Source organism: Cottoperca gobio, chromosome 7 (assembly GCF_900634415.1).
Source record: "Cottoperca gobio chromosome 7, fCotGob3.1, whole genome shotgun sequence".
In the NCBI taxonomy this organism is placed as follows: domain Eukaryota; kingdom Metazoa; phylum Chordata; class Actinopteri; order Perciformes; family Bovichtidae; genus Cottoperca; species Cottoperca gobio.
Genome location: NC_041361.1, coordinates 11,578,289 through 11,600,865, shown reverse-complemented (window position 1 = coordinate 11,600,865; position 22,577 = coordinate 11,578,289). Strand labels below are relative to the sequence as shown.

General features: G+C 40.4%; 1 protein-coding gene across 1 annotated transcript; it reads left to right on the top strand.

The window, feature by feature from the left end:
* Positions 1-6,559: 6,559 nt before the first annotated feature.
* dclre1b (DNA cross-link repair 1B) lies at positions 6,560-10,128 on the top strand. The gene is made up of 4 exons (XM_029435913.1): positions 6,560-7,254; positions 7,442-7,607; positions 7,831-8,013; positions 8,519-10,128. Exons 1-4 carry the CDS (start codon positions 7,057-7,059, stop codon positions 9,670-9,672), a joined length of 1,701 nt encoding a protein of 566 aa, XP_029291773.1. The 5' UTR covers positions 6,560-7,056; the 3' UTR covers positions 9,673-10,128.
* Positions 10,129-22,577: the final 12,449 nt, after the last annotated feature.

Genomic DNA, 22,577 nt, shown 5'->3' with positions numbered 1-22,577 from the left:
AGGAAGGTGCATGCATCATGCTAAAATGTAATGCTCAGAACAGGAAATTATATATTCATTTACTAATCAACTGTAAAGAACTGCAGATTAACAACAAATACTGTTTCTCTTTAATATAATCCACTGTGTCATCATTGTTAGTGGATGTTTGAAACACAGAAGGCGAGACAACCTTTGAGTCTGTATGATAAGACACAGTCTAATGATTTTCTTGTGTTTTCATCTCATCAATTAGTAACACCATCATGATGAGATTCAACTGTATTGTGTATTGTGTATATCAGGATGTGGGAATAACAATCGTGGTCTAAGAACCTAGAAAACTGTGAAGCAAGATGAAAAAGCTTGAGGTTGGAAAAGACAACACAGACATCTGAAAAATAAAAGAGCGAGAATAGAGGCATCTTGGGGGGAAAAGACAGGGAGAGATGCCATAAAAGTGTCTTTTATGTAAGCCCAACTGGAGCTGTATAAATAATTTGGACCATTTTCTATAGCACTGTGTGAATCCTCAGTTTTGTAAATGACAACTAAAGCATAACAAAAAGTGGGTTAGCCAGAAAGCCAACTAAGAAGAAATACAGAGGTATCATCTTGTTATTCCCCTGCTGAAAACCCCCGCCATCACTCATTTTAGTTTGCCCTCAGCCATCTTAAATCACCCAAAAAAAACAGTCACTCATCTGCTAAGAAGCCAAAGAGCTTCAGCATTCATGTGGTGGAAACTGCCAACATTTATACTTTGACTGAAGACACTATTCTTCTATTTTCAAACCAATTGTTCCAAAGAGACAGAGCACTGACTTATAAAAACTTCTCTGTTTTTCTGAGCAAATATACTCAGGAGCCTAATCCTGCCGGGGTGAGAAGAGTTAAACTGCTATCAAAGTAAGTGGGACTAAGCTTATATTTGATATTTACTGACTTTTAAGTGATTGCAAGTCCTGCATAAAAAGGTCACGCTGATCGCTGTGGCAGGACAAAAGGCTGTGAATCTCCAGAGCCTAATCAAACATCCTGTGCCTTCACTGCTCTTTGTTGCTGTAAAATGTTCTTGATCATTGATTATATGTATATTGGTTATATTATATAACTATATATATAAATGATGTACATATATTTGTTATATAGTGAGTACTAGAGAGGAAATGTATTGATTGTCTTGCACTCCCAAGTGAATACAGCAACCATTTAATTTACTGCAAATCAATCTGTATTACCAGGTTCATGAGAGCTTCAGCTAGAATGGCTGTATTGCTGTATTGCTACTACTGCTATTGTTTTTATAATGAGTCAGCTAATGAGGAGTTGTTACCCGCAGCCTTGTACAGATTGACACGCTGATACCTGGATTCACCAATCTGCTGTTTTGCCCTGTTAATATAGCCTACTATAGACACAGGGGATACACATCAACTTAATACACTCTGACTGGGCTGTGACTGTGTGTGTGTGTGTGTGTGTGTGTGTGTGTGTGTGTGTGTGTGTGTGTGTGTGTGTGTGTGTGTGTGTGTGTGTGTGTGTGTGTGCCTCATTAACAGTGGGGCAAAGTGTTGTTCTGACGTCTGACCGCTTTAACCAGCCAGACTGTAAGAGGTCTAAACAATGTTACCCCCATTTTTCTGCAGCTACTCAGTTCCAACCGCTTCAAGGATGCTGTCAGCAACTAACCAACAAAACACAGTAAACCTCCACATTCACCCACAATAACAACATTACATCTCTCATAACTTTTCCCATCGGGCGATATTACAGGGAATGTGTGAAACGAGAAAGGAAGCAGCCACAGTTGAGTTTTCTTGCAGCCTAATGAGTGCTGTAAGAGTGTTGGGAAGCGATCGAAGAACAGTTCGTCAGTAAATGCAGATCCTACGTGCATTGTGCACGAGGGGAGCACTTTGCTAAATCATGACCAAAGGCATAATTTGTCATGCACATTGATACACTAAAGCATATTGCCGTCCTGTGAGTACAGTTACTCTGGGGCATCAATGATCAATTATTCATTATGTGTTTTATTACAGTTTAGTGTGCAGAGTACCACTGGCACGAATAAGAACGCCTTTAGATCTGTGGTATCTGTTAAGAGTAACGTAAGTTACATAAACTCTGAACAGTGGTCTTTTAACTTCCCTTACACGCTCATGTTCTTTGACATAACTACCTCACTAGATTCATGCTTCGCTCTGATATAGCCTTATTCTTGACTGTGTTCCCTCACGTTGTACTTTCACTCAAGCCTGCAGCCGCGAGACTTGAAGCTACCTGAAAAAACATTTTTCACTACTGAGTAAGAGTCTCTTCCGAGCGAAAGATGCTTTTACTGCAGATTAAAAATGTTCCGGCCATCATCCAATCTCTCCCATTTCGATAATGCACCTACAATGTTAGTTTTTCATTTGAGAGAGAGAAGGGTTTCTAAGAAGCCTCTTAGTGCTTAATTCCTCTATCTGCTTTTCTTTGCGTCTATGAGACAATTAAATCTAAATGCTAAACCACTTCTGTAAAACCCTGTCCTGATCTATATTAGAAGAGAAATGCAAGAGAGTTAATAAAACTGACAGGACAGCAATTGAAAATATTTCACCACAGCAGCAAACAAGTCGTGCAAAACATGTAACATGCACAGACTGAAGCAATGTATGTAAATTCACGTTCCACGTCGCTCATGTGGAAAAATAAATGATACACAGCTGGATGTCCTTGTCGTTGTTGACAGTACATTTGTGAGGAGTCTGCAGCCTGTTGTCAGGGCTTGTCATGTGAGGGACAACAAGTCTCTAACAAAAGAATCTGCCTGCTGCCGCAAAACTGCAAACAATCTTGGGACTCAACCAAAATCTGTTTCTTTGTATGAAAGCGTAAACCTATTGCTCAAGGTAGGACTATTAGTAATGCCTGTGCCAGACAGAAAGAGAGCATTACTCACAACATTTACAATATCCACAAGACACATTTGCAATGTCAGTGTAGTAAATATAGCTTGAACCACCTTTTTACACTCCGACCTCCAACCCCTAGAGTATTTACTTCAGCGCACAACAACATTATTTGTGTATTTTTAACATTTAAGTACAACCAATCGATAAAGCAAAAAAAGTATTATAGTGTGTTTCTCGTGTAATCTTTATATATATTATTTTTTCTCGTACGGCTGATGATGAATATCAATATTTGTACTTCCCCCCTGTAGGAGCACAGGTTACATCTGTTTTAATTAAAGGCTGACATGGTTGATAAATTAACCCGCGTTTAGCTTCCGTTCATAGATAGAGAGAATTAATGACTGTCTCCAGCCCCACTCAGCTCTTACGATGCTTATTAGGACAGCACAGTCTAACAGAGCTTGGCTGGAATTTTCCCCATGCCTCAGTCCTACCAAGAGAAATTCAAAACGACTTGGAGCCCTCCAGGAAGACAATTAGAGTCATCTTTCCCTCAGTATGCAGCATTGCCGTGAAAGCAAGCTACGAGCACATTCCTTTGCATAATGCAGCCCCTAAGACTGCACCCTCAATGGTCGATGGGGGATCTTCAGCAGGCTGACTGCGTGCCACACCGCCGAGTCCGCTCCTGAACGTCTAATGAACTGGGCTAATCAAATCAGAAGAGTGGTGGAATCAACTGGCTCCCACAGCCCACACTATATCGTGGCGCATCATTGCTTGTAGCCTAGCCACAAATAGCAGCTCCTCCACCTCTGACACTAGGCGTTACAGCAGTTAGGAAAACAAGGCAGTCACAAAGAGATCTAGACAGCAGTCCTGCTGCTGTGCTGTGAGTGTGTGTGTGTGTGTGTGTGTGTGTGTGTGTGTGTGTGTGTGTGTGTGTGTGTGTGTGTGTGTGTGTGTGAGCGTGTCAAAATAACAAAACAGCCAGAGCACAAAAAGAGACCTCATGAAAGCCCTATTGAGGAAGACAGAGTGGAAGGGGATCAAGTCAAGAAAGCGAAACAAAGACATATCCGTACAGAGAGAGAGACTGGGGGAATAAGAGAGTGACAAAGAGATAAACAGAGAACGACAGATGGAATAAGGAAAAGAGCATGCCAAAATGAGAATATGTCTTCTCACCAGCTTGTTTTGGCCGGGATTTTACTCTTAGACCCGGAGGGGGACATGTCCAGCTTCTCACACATGTCCATAAATATCTCTTAAGGAGTGTGTGTATAGCACCACTGCATCATCCCTGGGGGATGTAAGGAATAAAGCTGTCACTGCTTCTGACTGTACACATTTGTTGACTCAGATAAATGATAGCACACGTTGCTCATTATATGTGGGATCGATACATAGAAAGTCTTGCAATGTCTATGATTCAAGATAATGGAGGGAATGATAATAATTGCATCTTTATTCTCATTTTAATTGAAAAACATATTAAAATGATCATGGTGCGATTTTATTTCGTCTTAAGTCTGTAGATTACAATTCGAAGTCCGGGACATCTCTACAGTACCACAATACTTAACTCAGAACACATATTTTGACATAAAAAAATATTGTGCCTCCTGCCATTTGGATATTGCACTAGTCCATATTGAGATTTTGATTAGATTTGCTGAGCCCTACTAATAAGTAGTTTAAACACATTTTAGTGCCATAGAAGAAGAATGGAAAAGGTCACATTGACTTACTGAGGTCTATAAAAGTGTATATGGAGGATTTAAAGCATTGCCGTTAAGAACAACAGTGTCAGATCACAGACTGTGCAACCATCTGCCTTCGTAGCGTCTGACAGCACTTTGGTTTTGCATAACAACATGACAGAGAAGAAAACTCACCCCCCTGACCTCAGCAATCTTTGCCTTGACGAATGTAAACAATGCTGCTGTTTTTATTCTTACCGCTGTGCTTGTATTCCTCTCATTCTGGAGTATTAAGCACTGATTTTGTGTATACAATGTACTGGCACATTTGTGGAAGTGTTGAAGTGTTGCTGGCCGATAATGGTTATTGAATATGCGGTATACATATTGTTTTACTGGGTGTATTATAATTTATCTTCAAGGCTTTCACATAGAGTCTGGGCTAATTAATATATATTAGGACTGTTGTCCATATGATCTGAATTTTACACAACCTGCAGCACTGCTACTGTGTTTTACTGCATGTGCCAGGTTTGACTGTGCTCAGTATTCATATGCCAAAGTAAAATATGTGATGGGATAACTAAAAATGAAGCATAACTAAGGGAAATCATTTACAAATACTGTAGTGTTTTGTGTAATTCCTCTAGAAATCATCAGTCACCTGCTGAGTTGTCTCTTGACTGCATAACGTTGCCCCCACAGTGTGCAATAATGTAAAAAGGCCCCCAGCTGTGTGACTTATCCCAAAGCATAAGATGTGAATAGTAACAGGGGCTCCCCTGACTGAGACAGACCCACTCCTGTTCGGTTAATCACCATTTTATCTGTAGAATAAGATTTCCACAGGGCATGTGCATATATGTGTGTGTGTGAGAGTGTGTGTGTGTGTGTGTGTGTGTGTGTGTGTGTGTGTGTGTGTGTGTGTGTGTGTGTGTGTGTGTGTGTGTGTGGAGGTGGGGGGTAGTTAATTAACTGCAAAGCGGAGCATGATTAATGTGCCTCTGAATACGTGAAGAGGACGTACGCTGTGAGATCCCAGGTATACTCCTCAAACGTGAGTAGTGTGCAAACATAGAGGGAGGAGGGCTACAATGAGTCACTGCCACCAAAGCAATGCAAATATTACAGATCGATGAATATGATGATGTTCAGGTTCATTTGTTTACGGGATTATCTGTGTTTGTAAAAGCATCATGCCAGTTGAGTCAGCCAAGTTTTTAGAGAGGAAGCAATCCATCATCCAATACCACCATCTGATAAACACTGGCCTACTTTATACATTGTACTGCTCTTTGTTCATTTTCTGTAATAGAAGGAAAATAAGCTTCCATATATGTGAGAAAGATTCAATGTGTGTTTTGTGTCCTATGGATGCAAAAAAGGTACGCTGCTTACAAAACATTTTCTATGGACACATTTTCTATTTCATACAAAACTATCAAATCAAAACTGTTTCCTGTCTCTTGGCGCCATCTTCTGGAGAGTAAATCACAATTCAATCAATTTCAGGGAGCTGCTTCTTACTTCTATTACTATTTATTTTTTAACCAACGTCTTGCAGATCAATAAAGTAAATCTTGTGCCACAAGAGATTTGTGTTTGTTGGTGGCTGGATTAGATTATTATGTCTAGTGTATATGTATGTCTTATTTCAAAGATCTGACTTCCAATCAGTAAATCTCATACATTTGATTTACAGTGAGACATAATTTGAAGTCATTTATATAATTGAATAATTAATTAATTTTATATTTAAAATGTACTACATCAAATATGTTTGACTAAATGTTGACTTAGTTTCTCAGATGTATGTATTGTGTCATTCTTAGTCTTATCTTAATCTAATCTTTTTTTGCTGGAGGAAATGTGCTCCCATATTAACATCTTTATTAGTATGTAGGCTGTTATTTCTTCCAAATGTGGATGTTTTCATGCGGCAACAGAGGAGCTTACCTGTCCGGCGACAGCGGGACCCACCATGCTACGACCTCCAGGTGGCAGTGTGATCCAACGACCAGGCCGACAGCTACAGTCCAGGAAGCCCCGCAGAAGAAGCAGAACAGGAAAGGGTGTAGGGTTGAGTGCATTGAAAACAAAAATGGCAGGGTGTTGTTGTTGTTGTTGTTAGTACTTTGAGCATGTAACGGCGGCCAGCAACTTGTGCTGTCGAGGTTAGACAGGAACATGTCTGATTGCAAAATAATGTCGTCGCGAAGCAACAAGAAGCCCGTTAATGCTAACTACAGCTAGCCACATTGGCAGCATCCATCACCAGATAAAGGACTGTAACGTTAACTGAGCCATTGACGTACACTGAAATAACTTTAACTTTACAACCAAGTCCCACAACCGTTTCACGTGTTTGTCCCTCAATAACTGCAGTTACCTTAATAGACGACGGTTATCGTCCGTGCTGTGACAGTTATTACCCCGCGGGTTGTGGGATATCCAGACAAACCCCAGACATGTCAGTCAACGGTAAAGTCATCCCGCACACGCCGCTGGCCGTGGACTTCTGGCATGTGCGGAAGTGTCCAGGCACACGCCTGTTTTTCTTGTCCCACATGCACAGTGACCACACGGTAGGTTTGACTTCCACCTGGAGCAACCGGCCCATCTACTGCTCACCAACCACTGCCGCTCTGCTCAGACTCAAGCTGCAGGTGAGGACACACGAGAAATGTACTTGTGTACTATGACTTACTTCACTTTGTAAACATATTTGTCATGCCATGTTATGAGTTGAAAGTTTGAATGTATTCCAGAGGAACATTTGGATCATTAGGGTTGAAGTTGTTAGACATTACTGCATTACGTTATCTTCTGCTGATCATTTCTATTGTTGCTCAGGTGAAAGAACAGTGGATCCATCCATTAGAGCTGGATGAGCCATACCTGTTGCCACTGGATGACATAGGCAAGGAGAGGCTGACAGTCACACTGATAGACGCCAACCACTGTCCAGGGTCGGCCATGTTTCTCTTCGAAGGATACTTTGGCTCTATACTGTACACTGGTCAGTGCATGAACACATGAACACACTCTATCTGATGCTTCTAGGATGTAGGAAATATTCTAATGTATATTATAAAAAGCTATGTTTTGTTTACTTTTTCTCTGCTTATTCTTTTGCTGTCAAACATCATCATTGGTATCATATGATGTAAAAATATGTGCAGGTACTTTTATGGGTTATAGAATCATGTCATCGGTCAGCATTGACACATTCTTAATTTCAGGTGACTTCAGATATACTCCCTCCATGTTGCGTGAGCCATGCTTGAGGACCAATACCACTATAGATGTCCTGTATCTGGACAACACCAACTGTGACCCCAACCGCACCCTCCCCTCCAGACAGCGAGCCACTCAAGAAATCAAAGAGATCATCCGCAGACACCCTAACCACAGTGTTGTCATAGGTAATCTCAGCAGGGTGAACACATAGGTCCACACAGCTCCCTTTACTTCTGCAACTCTGGCCTTTCGTATCTGACAGTTATATTTTGTTCATTTGTATTTGTATTTAAAAGAAACGTGATTTAACCGAGGTTCACTTCAAGCTAACAGCGTGACCAGAAATGATTTTGGTTTGCCAGTTAACATTTTGTGACCGTTTTATATTCTGTGCAAAATATAAAAACTATATTAAATTCTGACAAAATAATAATCAAGAAACCAACAATTGGCAAAGCATCTAGCCCACATGGGGAATGTGTTGTGTATGTGTCAGGGTGAGTTAAAATACATCAAGTGTTTAAAAACTACAACACACCTGGCAAATAATTGCAATTACTATTATTGATTTTAAAGTGTAATCCTTGTACTTTCCCTCCATAAAGCTGTAACCTCTTCTTGCTGTTGCTCCCTGCACTCATCTGAGACACAGACCCTCATGCTCTCATGCTCTCTTGTGCTGCCTTGCAGGCCTGTATGCTCTGGGTAAGGAGTCCCTGCTGTTGGAGCTGGCGATGGAGTTTAAAACCTGGATTGAGGTGAGCTTTGAGAGGATGAAGACCCTCAAAGCCCTGGAGCTGCCTGACGTCTTCACCACTGAACCAGGAGCCGGTCGTATCCGAGCCGTGGAGCAGTCACAGATCTGCTCTGTCACTTTAAACCAGTGGGACAGAGAACAACCCACTTTGGCCATCTTGCCCACCAGCAGGCCCCTGGTCTCCTTTCACCCCAACATCCATGTGGTACCCTACTCCGATCACTCCTCTTACCAAGAGCTGGAGGACTTTGTCTCTGCACTAAAACCTACCTCCCTTATACCCATTGTAGGAAACAATGTACCTGGAAGCTTCTCTGCCTTACTGCCCCGCGGAAAGCGCCATGAAATCCTGGTGCCTGAGTCAGTCCAACACTTCATGTTGAGACAGCCTGAGAGCCAACTCAGCTCTTCTGCAAACACCAGTCTCCGCCGCAGACATTTCCAGCCTCTTTTTCCCAAAGGGGTGGTGTTTGATTCACCTGTAAGTAAAGCCAGGAAGTCATGCAAAGGAGCCTCGGAGGCAGAGTGCCTGGAGCCGGATGCTTCTGAGGAAGAGTTGGACACAGAATATAGCGAAAGGGACTCTGACTGCATCCTTGTTGACATGAGCAAGTACCACACACCTAACAAAAACAGAGGAGGGGCTGGAGACATGTGGAGCCTCAACATCGTCAAGACCTCAAGAAGGTCTTTTGAAACTAATGCCAAAATGATCAACAAGACCGCTTCAAATGAAGATGACACCAGACAAAGAAATGTTCAGAACAACCACACATTGTCAGTCGGTGATAGCATGAGTCAGCACAGCGGACATGGAATGGATCAGGACTGTGACACCATGTCAGATGACCAAGTGAACGACAGCATGGCGACATCGCAGAGCAGCCTCTGCAACGATTCCTGCTCTTCATCCAGCTCCCTGCCTGTGCTGAAGCCAAATTACATAGAGGAGATTGAAAACAGTATTTTAAAGAATCTCCCCTTCACAGAGGAGGACTTTAAGTCGTGTGGCCTCTTGCAGCAGAGCTTTGTGAAAAGATTTTCTCTCTCTCCTTTATGTCATGCAAGTGATGATGACCTGACATAAGTGTGTGCCTTGCTTTAGAGGCCTTTTGTGTTGTGTGTGTAAAGATGAGCACTTTAAAGCCAACATACTATTTTCTCATTGGTAACTTCCTTATTTATATAATTGTCCTTGTGGTGCCTCCATTGTGTGTAGGTCGCCTGGAGTTTAGTAAAGCAGGCTTGTAAACAAAAGGTCACAACTTTGTCCTCGGGCCGACCCTGTGAAGAGATTGACTAGCCTTTGCCCTCGCCTTTCATTAAGGTAGTCTTAGCCTCCTGGACGTGGAGGCCAAGGCAGCTTTCTGTGGTTAAAAATGAAATCTAATTTCTCATTGAAAGACCCTATTCCTATTGTACTGAAAAAAAACAAATCGGTGGCTGATGCACATCTTACTACTACTACTAGGTCGTTCTCAGACGGGCCCTCCATCGGTGCTTCCAGTCATCCCGATCCTCCATGTATCTGGCTAGCTCGCCAGTATTTTCTGCTCCCGCATCTTTCCTGAATACGTCCACATATGTTATTGCGGGACGCCCTCGTGATCGGTGCCCGTGTGTTTGCTCCCATAGCACAAGTTTGCTGGCTGGCAGCTCTTGGTGTCTCTGGCAGTGACCTGCCAGCCTCATTCTGCTGAACGCTGTTTTCTCGCCCATAGTACATCAATTACAGTTGTCTGTAATTGATGTTTGTAAAGTCACATTTTCCCACTACAGTCAAGTAAGTTAATACATTTGATTATTTCCCTTGAAAAACAACTGTTTTGAAACATTGTAGCTAAATAAAATCAGAAGAGGGACTGGAGCCTCGACATACAGTGTCTGAAGATATGTTGATGGCAGAGTCGGTGCCACTCAGCCAGAGCAACTTAGCTCCAGTGGACATCCTGAGGAACACAAAGGTCTGCCTGAAGCCTGTCGAGACCTCAAGAAGGCCTTTTGAAACTAATGCCAAAATAATCAATAAGACCGCTTCAAGTGAAAGTGACAGCAGCCAACATAGCAGGCATGGAAATGTTCAGAACAACCGCACATAGTCAGTCGGTGATCGCATTAGTCAGCACAACGGACACGGGATTGATCAGGACGCTGACACTATGTCAACAGTGTGACGACATTACAGAGCAGCCTCGATGCATTTCCTGCTCTTCACCCAGCTCACGGGCTGTGCTGAAGCAAGAGTATATAGAGTATATAGATAAGGGCTTTAAAGCCAACTTACTGTTTTCCCATTGGTACCTTTCTTATTTATATAATATCCCTGTGGTGCCTCCACTATTGTGTGGGTGGCCTGGAGTTCTGTGGTTAATGTCTCAACAAAAGACCCCTCTTGTTGTAATTTAAAAACTAATAAGTGACTGATGCACAACTTAGTCTGGAAGTCACATTTTCACAAGATTGACAAGTAAGTCTATTACTATTTGTTTTCCTTGAGAACTACCTCTCTTGAAATACTGATCACTTCTTCGTTCTTCATTTTTGGGCAGTTGAAAATGTCCTTTTATTTTTAAAGGTTAAATTATAAATGTCCAAGACAGAATGACGGTATTAAAGATCAATGGTGGTTATGGTATCGTCTGTATTGTGGTTGCAGAACTTGTGTTGTCTAGAAGAACTTTATAATGAATGAATTAAAACTGTCTGCAATTGTCTTTGTTTATAACTGTATGCATATCTGAGGTGTGAGAAGATATTTTTCTAAATAAAGTAATGTTTGCTATATATCAGCAGCTGTGGCGGTGTTCTTTCTTTGTCAGTCCACTATTGCAGATAAATAAGTGAACTTATTTCAGTAACTGGTCATCTTTATTACTAATCCAAGTATAATTATCTGGGGTAAGAAACTACTTATCTTAAAGATAATATATTAAAATCAAATGCACTATGTGTATGTATTGTTATATATCTATTCTTATTGTTATGAATTGCTGCATACAGTATTTACATTTATCTCATATTAAGAGCGATCAGCATTTATTGTTTGAAAAAGGAAAATGTTTCTCTTCAGAAAGATTCATTTCCACTAAAGTAAAGGAAATAGGAAAACTAATATTTATGTTGCATACCGGCTCATATGTTTGAATTGTCACTTATTAAAATTCATGTTTTAAGCCCTTATAACTAAAGCACTCCTGTAGCATAAAGATGTCCGTCAGCAGCTACTGTACATGTAAGCTTAGTATACACAGAAGCTTGCCGTTGTAATGCTGTAATTCTCCCCTAAGATGGCAGTAGTTTGTTAAAGATGCTTTTACTTTGTCCTGCTTCACATTTAATTAGGGTTTTATGTTTCTGCAGCATGTCTGATTCCTGCAAAAACAAAAAAATCATATATGTGTGTTAGGGAATAGCATGCTGAGCAGTAATGACAGCTCTCAGAAAAAAACCTGTCCCTCCATTGTTTTTATATTGACTTTATTTTGCAAATTAATATAATAACATTTTATATTACAGCAATTACCACATACCGAAACCAACTGATTCAGTCTGAAAATGACTAGAAGCCTGCTATGCTCTTAATGTGAAAGGCATTCTACCTTTGCACACAAAATGTGTATTTCTATGATTACAATGTTGAAGCATGCACGCTGCACTCCCTGACTGCAGAGCAGGACCGGCTGCAACCACAGAAAGCTTCATCCACCATCCACAAATGACAATGTCCATTAGCTCTTACAGACCAAAGTCCACACTTCAATACTGAAGATTGAAAGAAGGACAAGAAAAACTCTTCATTGAAATACAGTAGGTCCTCAAAGCTCTAAAAGCTTTGCTGAGGACTCACTCATTTGCTGTTATACATCACGTCCCCACAACAACAGCTCTAAACAAACAGTACAATAGATCCAACTGTATAAGCAATTTAATTGGCCCTTATCCCAACATGTCCCTTTAGTCTGCGCTTTGAGCAAGTGCCTTATAAAAGGTTGTCTCTGAGAGCAGAGGCATCATGCTGAGACAACATAAAGTCACCATCAGCGGGTCGTCAGATTGACATGAGCTGCCAACAGGAGTCTCCTCTTGTGCTCATGACGGATGAATGACTGGCTCCTGCACGGGGCTTCCCTGCATGTAGACAACTGGGATCAACAATCAGCCACACAATCCTTTACTTCAGTAAAGGTACTAATGCCACACCGTGAAAGTATTCCGTTACAAGCCCTGCGTTGAAAGAGTTACATAAGTAATCAGAAAAACGTAAAAATGACCCTTTTGTACTTTTATACTATTATATATCATTAGATTATTAATACTAATGTATTAATGTGTATGTTATATGGGAATGCAACTAATAATTATGTTCTAAACGTAATAATCTCCAGTGTTAAGCGATTGATTGTTTCAAAAGAAAGCATTGAGAGATCCCATCACAATAACCTCAAGACAGTCAACACCTTCACATTGTTACACCAATAGTCCAAACCTCAAAATAAAAATGTATAAAGATAAACATAAATGTGTTTGTATTTTCAAAAAGAATCATGGGCAATTAATTTTCTGTCAATTTATAACCAAATAATCGACTAATAGTTTCAGCTCTAATTGTATACACGCTGATGAAATGTAATCTAATATTTCTCTCTGCATTGAAGTGGAGTAGAAGTATAAGGTGTGATGAAAAGTGAATGTACTGATTTACAGTACTTGAGTAAATGTGCAGTAGTTACACTGCACCATTGATGAAGACCGCAGGGTTTTCACATGAGGCAGCTAAAGCCAGGGAGATGCTGCATCTTCCTACACATAGACATCACCTGCTATACAGGGACTCCAGGATTAAAGCAGGACAAGAATAGATTGTTTTAGTTGGCTGATATTGTCTCTTAGAAAATAGTCAGTTGTAATCTTCCTTGACAGCAAAGGGGGGCGGACTCTTGTACTCCTGAGATTGGTTGAATTGTAATCAGGAGGAGACAACACCCGAGACCGAATCTGCATAAATATTCCTGCATATTTTACACAAGCCTGCTTTTCCCCCTGCCGCCCATATTTCTATTTTAAGGCAATGCACTTGCACTGCTAAAACAGAAAACATGTTTGGGACTAAAAAAAGAAGAAGAATTTGGGAGGAAAAATGCATTTGCTTTTACACGATGAGAGAATGTGAAGCCCTGGCACTGAGGCCAGGAGATGCAAGGAAATGGAGTGTCACATACCGCCACAAGCCTCACAGCAGGGTATTAGGGCTAGAGTAATGGATTCCTCACACACACCATTACTTCAAAGTGGAAATCATGAGGATGCTGCTACCTGCAAGGCCAAGCCCTTTTACCTGGAGTGAAACAGCTCTTGGAATAAGGTGACTATTGCAATTCACTCAACTCCCCTTAAGGACGATGATCTGATTAACACAGACTCTGCTTACCTCATCATGTATCTGATGGAGTACAGAAAGGAGTGCTGGGCAAACATCCACACAATAAAAGGCGCCAGTGTGGTGTTGGGTGTCTTTCTTTTCTCCTTGTGCTGTAAAAAAGAAGGGAAGGATCCTGCCGTGCAATTTATAGCTCTATTCCAGCAAGAGCTCTCAATACATTCTTCAACTGTTACTAGGGAATAAAATGTGGTTCCCCTCAGGAACCACATATAAAAAAGTTAATGCACACGACAGGCTAGCAAATAAAACTTCTGTTCTAGGTGTTGAAGCACTTAATCACAGAGAGTCTCCACATTCACTGCTCCTGTAGTTTAATACAGAGCACTCCCTGACTCTTTGAACAGGATGGCAACATGATATGTTCATAATGTCTTTAATTGAGTCAGGATGTTATAACAACTGTATTGTTTAAGTGTTGACTGTCAACCTTAGTGTGAGTGATGTCAGACATAATGGTTAGCTTATTCTGTTCCACTCCCCCTTTGTCAGATTTATTTGGTCATATAAACCCTTAAAGGTACAGTGTGCAGGATTTAGGGAGATCTATTAAAGGAAATTAAATATTTAAAACAATATTAAAAACTATTTTCATTGGTGTATAATCCCCTAAAACTTTAATCAATCACAAGAATCACCTTAGAATGAATCGTATCTACTTAGGGAGCGGCTCCTCTTCTACGGAGGCCACAATGTTGCACCGCCATTTTTCTACAGTAGCCCAGAACGGACAAAAACACTGGCTCTAGAGAGGGCCTTTCGCATTTCTACGTTACCTGAAAGCCACACACTGCAACACCGCTAGATGCCACTAAATCCTACACACTGGACCTTGAAACGTCACCAAACCTTTTAAATGTCTTATTGTCAAGGTCCTGTTTTTCCTTTTTTGTATTTTAGTGTTACATTAAGAAGATTCAGCTGGGACTTCACTTGACACGATCAAGAAGAAAACAAAGCTTGTCTTCAACTGTCATTGGTATAAAAAGGTACACTTTCAAAATGCAGGCTGGTAGTCTGCACATCAACCTCTAAAACCTATCCAACCTTTTTTGTTTGGCGTACCCCCACAGCCCGATCAGATCGGCTCGAGTGCACTTCGTTGATATGTTGGGTGGCCTTAACAGAATCCTTCAGTAGTATTTAACCTCAGAGGAAACACAGTGGCTGTCCTGCTCACTTGCTTATTTGTTTTTAAGTACTCTTAACTGCATCACTTGTGGTGTTACAATGCTCTTTGGTGGAAAACTGAGGCGTGACCCTGGGCAGTCGGCCTTGTAGCTGGAAGGTTACGAGTTATTGTGACATAAGATACATAATAAAATACATAGAACTTATATTGAAATTGTGTAAAAATATGATTAAAGCCATCATAAAATACAATGTACATCAAGTTTCAACATAACATAAAAACCTAAACACATAAAATCTGCAGAACATCTCATTAAAGATAAGCACAATACAAATGTGTGTTTGTGTATATTCACTTCGCATATATACTGTATATAATACAAATATGTGTACATATTTAATTAAAATTATCTGAATTCTTCCACAATCATTGTGCTACCTTATATTATAAATCAGTTATTTTGCAGATTAAGATATATGATCAATATTGAGCAAAGATACCAACAACACACTCCCATAAACTTCACCTGAACCAATTACAACATGGAAATGCTGCTAACATATTCATTTCTCAGTGATAATACTGAGTACTTTTACTCTCGATACCTTAAGTAGATGCTGTTGCTAGTGTACTAGTGTAGTACTTGTGTCCTTATACTTAGGTCCTGAAATGCAGGACTTTTGCTTGCAATGGAGTATTTTAATGTTGAGGTATTACTACTTTAACTTCAAGAAAATGATATTAATACTTCTTTACAACTGCAGTCATAGACAACCTTAGCATGCACATATCTTTCCAGCACCATGGACAGCACCCAGTGAACGCCATTACCACAAATCTTCACGGAATAGAAAATTGCTTTTAGTAGAGTAGAAAATATTGCTAGCATGCAAATGAATAAATGTTCCACAAAGTTGGGTTTTAGAGGATTAGAGAAACAGCCATGATGGTGAAGAAGTCCTCACCCCAGTGAAGCGCCACATTGTGACTGCACTGGTCTGAAGAAGAGAACACAAAAGTTAAACCAAACACACATCTTAAATCAGGACTTTTCTGGAGGCCTTTCAACTCAGGCCTCAGAGAAAACCTTATTTCATTTCCACTTAAACGTCTCAAAATGCTGAGTCAGTTTTTAGCTGGTGCTTCAAAGACAATGCCTTTGTGTGTGGGGCAACAGCTCAGTGCTCATTATAGGTGATATTAGACGAGCAGCACAGGCAATAAGAAAGCCACTGGTTTCTGCACTTTGTAGTGTTTTCTCCCAGACCCACACTGTCGCAGAGAGTTGGAACGATGAAGCTGAGCTGTGTCACACCCACACAGCTGCAGAGGCTGCTATCTTTGTGCTCACAGTCGACTGCTATTTCTGTTGCCTCTGCCAGTGTTTTTGTGTGAGGGGTTACACACACACACACACACATGCCAATGTGCTGAATGTGCTTGTGTGTGCTCTGAGAGGGTGATCATACGAGGAGAGGGATGAAACTGAGGACAGAAGTCACAAAAGCATCTCTGTGGATTTGAGAGAAAGACACAAAACAAGGATTTGAGGTTATCAAACTCAAGAAAGAAAAGGCAATTGTTGTAGCTGTTGCTTTGTGATTTCAAAAGAAATGGGATATTTTCAGTTTCCCAAAAACCATCCCTTCAAAAATGTTCTCCACAATGCTGGAAGCATATGAAATATTTGCATGTATGAAGCCTTTGAGAAAGACAGCGGCGCAGTGTTCAGTCTAACTCATTCATCAAGTCCTTTCACATCAAAAGAGCCTCATTCAGGCAGCGTTGAATTCACCAGGAGACTGTTATTCCTCTTCACGAAAGTCATTTATCACTCTTTCTTTGTTAATATTCCATAAAACCAGGAGGGAGTCTCTGGTTTACACAGGCCCAGATCCAGCATCGTGTGGATGACTCACAGGACAGTGCTTCCCTATGGGGGTCTCCTCCTTTCCCCTACTGTCCTGCTCATGGTCTCTCCCGCTGTCTCTCCTCACTACACTCTGTCTCCCTCCTCTCTGCTCTCTATAATCTCCTTTACTCCCTGTTCCAGCACCCACCCTCTCCCTCTCTGTCCGCTCTCCTGCCCATTTTTTCTTCCCCTCCGATGCCCCTCTCTCTCTCAATTTTAAAGCCATTCCTCCTCTTCATCATCTCCTTGCTCTCATAAATTCTCCTCTTCTCCTTCCCCTCCAGCCACAGAGATTACAGTGCCGGCTCAGAGTCACTGAAGAGGTAATCTAAGGTGTTGAGTAAATAAATGCAGAGAGCAGCAGAGAGAGCACCTGTCAGTGTAGGAAGTATTATCTGAGCACTCCAAAGCCTTTTATTGCATGACGAGGCTGGTCGCACCGGGCTTTGTGTGCACTTTTCAGCTTGCTGCTAAATGGCACGTATCAACCAGGGAATGGTTCTCACAGCTGAAATGGTTGATGGTTGATGGAAGCAACAGCACTCGGAGATGTAACAGCCATTTGATTTGTGTGAGATTGAGTTTGTATGTAGGTCCTTACAGTCTTAAGGGGCTGTGGGGAAATTATTAAGGGGGAGGGTATTGTAATTTTATTTTGGTCTGACTTATTTTGGAAACTGGTGAGTCATTTGTTTTTCTTTCCCAATAGTTATACTTTAACTTATTCCGTTGTGAGATTTATAATATAAAATAAGAGATCAGAAAGATGTTGTTCATGCTTGCCATGATATGGCTGATTACAGTTAATAGTTATGTTAATAATATGATCATATTTCAGTCCATTTGACAACAAATTCTTCAAATTAAATGTCACTGTGTGCCCTCTCGAACGACACATAGATTTACAGGTAAACAAGTATTTTCTAACAGGACTCCCCTACTGGTGGGACTACATCATTGTCTGTGCCTCCCTGTTACACTATATATTCACACTCAATATTCCAGTATCTAGAACATACTGTTAAAACAATACGACAAAACCTTGACTATTTCAACTTCAACAACATTTTCCTTAAATGAGACACAGTTCAGTTCCTCCTTTGATATGTTCAAGTTTCGTCAGTTATTAGTTTAGTCTCAAAATCTCCAGTTAAAGTTAATTCACTCAGTTTCTGACACATTCTTCTTTGAACTATTACATTTGTATTCAGCTTTTTAATATCTTTAACAGTTTTTGAATTATCACAGTTTACGTTTCATTACATTTTCACACCGTTTTAGATTTGATGGTGGTTTGCAGGTCAGGTTCTTGTGATTGATTACCACATATTTTCACGGGTCGGGCCGGTCAGATTGGCTCTCATACTGAGTCGAGTGGGTGCGGGTCATAAAAAACCTTGACCCCGTGCATCACTTTCAGACTGCTTAACTCTAATATCCACTGCTACGACTATTAATCTGAAAATGCTAATTTTAGCATTGTTCAGCAATTGTTTAGAGAAAATCGTAAAATACAAGACACTTGGAAAATGTATTTCAAACGTTTTACAACCTCTTCGGCTGTTTTTCTTCCGTCCTTCATCGAAGTTTGTTTGCTCTGATATGCTTTTATTTTTTGGGAGCCCTGCCCTGACCATAGAGAGTCCAGGGAGGTGAGCACCATATACAGTTTCTGTTGATTTTGGGTGAACGGTTCCTCTAAGGTTGTGGAAGTATCGTGGTCATTTTAAAACGTTGGTGAGAGGGTTAATGAGGGGGGGCATGGGGGTCTTGCTTATTAAAATGTGAAACATAAACTTCAGCCGCCTTCCCCATCCCAGTAACATACAATCCCATAACAATATTAATGTTATTATTTCTTGAATACTTTATTCTCCAGCTTTTTTCCCAACATCATTTTAAGCCGTTCATGAATATTTATTAACTCATAGTGTGGAGACTAATCAATCATATCTTTATCCTTTTTCTATGTTTTCATTTTCATAAAAGTGAAGCAAACTGTTATGCATTCACTTGTATAAAATTATATATTACATGTTTTAATTGTCGTGACCTTTGCTCCCTTTCCCTCTCGTATATGCATAACTGATGTATCGTACATTTCATTATCCATTAATCTCTTGATTATGTTCTTGATTTTCTTAGTCCACTAAAAAGTCTGATCACAAAAAGTGAACATTTTGTCCAAACACCCAAAGATATTCAGTTTACTAGCAGAAGATTTAAAGAAACAGCAAATATGTATATGAAGCTTGAGACAGATCTTTATTTGTCATGTATGCTTAAAATATGACTTAAATAATAAATGAATTGCGGGTTATTTTCCATTTATTGCCTGATTGATTAATCAACAATTTATTTCACCTCTAAATATATTCTAGTATATTGTAGTCGATGGACAATCAATTAAAACATGCATTGGCATTCAGACTGGGTTATTTACCTTCTCAGTATTCTCGTGGTTTGTGCTGGTATGTATAATCACATAACATCCCCAAAATACCTCTGACATTTCCAAATCCAGTGTTGTTTTTCTCTGTAATGGGAATGCAATTTTATTGGGAACAAGCTGTTCCAGTATGCAGCAAACAGTAAATAAGGCTCCCTCTGCCAGGACCGAATGATATTCAGCATGCTGGACTCCCCTCTGAGAAGTCTGCACTCTGTAGGTACTCAGCTCTTGTCCATTTTGCATTTGTTGTGTTATTAATGTGTGTGGTCAGTGCGCTAACCAGTGCTTAAATGTCAAAATGCATCCCTTCAAGGAAGAAGACATTCCCTAATGGACAATAAGTTATCTTATCTTATCTTATACCCACTTTGTCTTTAAATTGAAATGTAAAATGAACAGGTACAGTAAATAGGACATGTTTGTGTTTCTTTTTAGAGAAGCTGAGTGAGGCTTCATCACAATTATTTACCATATGAACGACTATCCCAGCTGACAAATCTCCAATACATTATCTCAGCAGTGGGTGGTAATGGGAAACAAGCCTCCGCTCCCCTCTGGCTCTGTTACAGTGAACAGAAAACTCACTCATTCTTCTAAGATCAGTCTTTATCAGTAGCCTAATGATGATTTATAGATACAATGGCGGCTGTTGAATCGTGGTGGTGAGTGCATTTGTGCTGCCGAGCAAGACCTGTGTAGTAGCCCCGCAGTGGAGATCATTTTGAACAGCAGAGTAGAACGGTTAAAACAGAGAGGTGCACCGTCCAGTTAAAGGGAGCTGTATTAATTGGGCAGTGCTGTGATATAACGTAGAGAGAGCCCGTTCTGGTTGGTTTCCAGGTCAATACCGAAACCACAGGTCCACCGTGATCTCTGATTAGAGAGGGGAAAGCTTCTGCACAGCTTCCTCCCTGCAATGTTGAACAGATGAACAACAGACACAGAGTCCAGACGCAGGTTTGATGGCTGCAGACTGAACTGACTTCGGACCTGAATAATTCCCATGTGCACACTTGGTTTGTGTATGTAAACAACATTACTCTGCCAAATTAAAAGTTTCAAGCTGCAGCAAAAGATTAAAAGGATTTCCTTTAAATGACTTAATATGTATCTGTAGTTAAAATGTTATTAAAAATGCATAAAAGAGGTTCACTTCATATTTTACTGCATTGGCCATGTAGATATTAACCTCTTACCAGGTGGACGGCCCATAGTAACCTAGTGTCCCGATGACCTGCGTATCGTGGAGCCAATGAAATTCGGAACAATTTGATGCGCAACTACAAAACAAACACAAAAATATTACAAAAAATGTGTTTGTACTTCACTTACTCTGTGCCATTACTACTGTTAACTGTCAACTGTCAATTAATATTATAATATCTCCAAATGTCTAATATGTTAAGCTTTTGTGGTTTTGTTCTGAAATTTTAACCTGGACTTGATGACACTTGGTGCTATGTTCCTATTGTGTGTCCCAGCTCGGGACTACCAGCTATACCCATCTTCAGGCATCTTTTTCAACAACAAAATTCTGACAGAGTTTATTTTCTTCAAATTCAGTACATTCAGACCACTATTACTCAGTGCCAGAAGCACTTGGAGTGATTCTGACTGTTTTGAAAGAACAATAAGAGAGTTATCTTTTGAATGAGATTTGCATCTGGTGCAAATGGTTGAAGAGCAGCTTTTAATGTACTTTGGGTATGTCGTTTGTAGGTATGTATGGGTAAATTCACCCACCCTGTTCATGCGGTAGCATAGTGTTTCATATCTGAGATACTGCTGATGTGAAAAACCCATGATTCAATAGTCAAATACATCTTACCAATTAGAAAATGGAATATTAAAAAGTTTTGGGAAATACGCTTTTTTCCTCTCATGCTGTTAGATTCAAAGACTGAAGCTGTGTTAGCTTAGCTTAGTTTAACACACAAACTAAAACAGTTTTTTCAATATCTAATTTGACTTACAGATAAAATGTTGCCTGCCAGATCTTCAGAGTAATTGGTGTAATTAGTTATTCGCAGCTCTCTTGTGAATGCTTTGCACATTATACATGTGAAATGTTACATATAAGTAGGGTATAATTACATGTCATTAGCTGTTGATTTTCTTCCTGGCTGCCAGTCAGTGGTTATTGTTCAGGCAGTAAGTGGGTGGGCGAGGGAGGTGTTGGCTCTAACTTAGGCTGGTAATTTATGGCTCCAGCTGCTGTCTCCCTCTACCTATGTGGACAGCTTGATGTGTCAGCAGTGTATCTCATTAGGGGGATGAAAAACACATTTCAAAGGGGAAGACATTCTACGAGAGCACAGCGCTCATCGCTGATTAGACACCAGTTTCTCACGAGGATAGATTTGTAGATGCATATCAACCATCTTGTTGACTGTCAAAAAGCTGCAATATAAACCTCATGAGAGCAACTTTTCTAATGTATGATCCACACTGACAGTTGGATCCATTAAAAAAAAGGAAATGTGGACAGCTGAGCATAGCTGAGGGAATTTTACACACTAAAGTCTGTTTACATAACTGTTCCACTCCAAGATGATAAAATATTTAACTCCAAACAACAAACTAAATACAAGTTTATGTCCACTTTTAGATGCCCATCCCTCTGTTTCATACTGACTTTAGACAGAAAAACACACAACACACAAAAATCTTCTCTGTCTGAAAGCGTCTGTTCAGCTGACTGCAGGAGTTTAGCCGATTGTGAACTGCAACAACCTGGGAAGGTAAGAAAACAGGGCACAGATACATGTCAAGTGCACAGTATTCTGCAACCTCTGACTCACGTATGTCAAAATAAATAAATCCTAAAATGAGGCATTTGTAAAAAAAAAAAAAACCTTTCAATCAGTCTTGTGAAAATGTCTTTAAAAGACAAAATTAGTTCAACAAAGCCAAGAAAAGCTTAAAGGTCAGGAGGCTCCTTCATGACCTACCAGATAGACGCAGGAGGATGACAGGCATAGCCGACTGTGTGATATCTTTTTTTAAAGGAAATTAGGGTGCCCCTTGATGAGTGTGGGACCCCCTGCACCCTCCAGAAA

What these genes read in the sequence shown, in the direction of transcription:
- dclre1b (XM_029435913.1), top strand. Translation starts at nt 7,057, where the DNA reads ATGTCAGTCAACGGTAAAGTCATCCCGCACACGCCGCTGGCCGTGGAC. An exon ending in TGGCTCTATACTGTACACTG is followed by an intron (nt 7,608 to 7,830) that starts GTCAGTGCATGA and finishes TCTTAATTTCAG; the next exon opens with GTGACTTCAGATATACTCCC. An exon ending in TAACCACAGTGTTGTCATAG is followed by an intron (nt 8,014 to 8,518) that starts GTAATCTCAGCA and finishes GCTGCCTTGCAG; the next exon opens with GCCTGTATGCTCTGGGTAAG.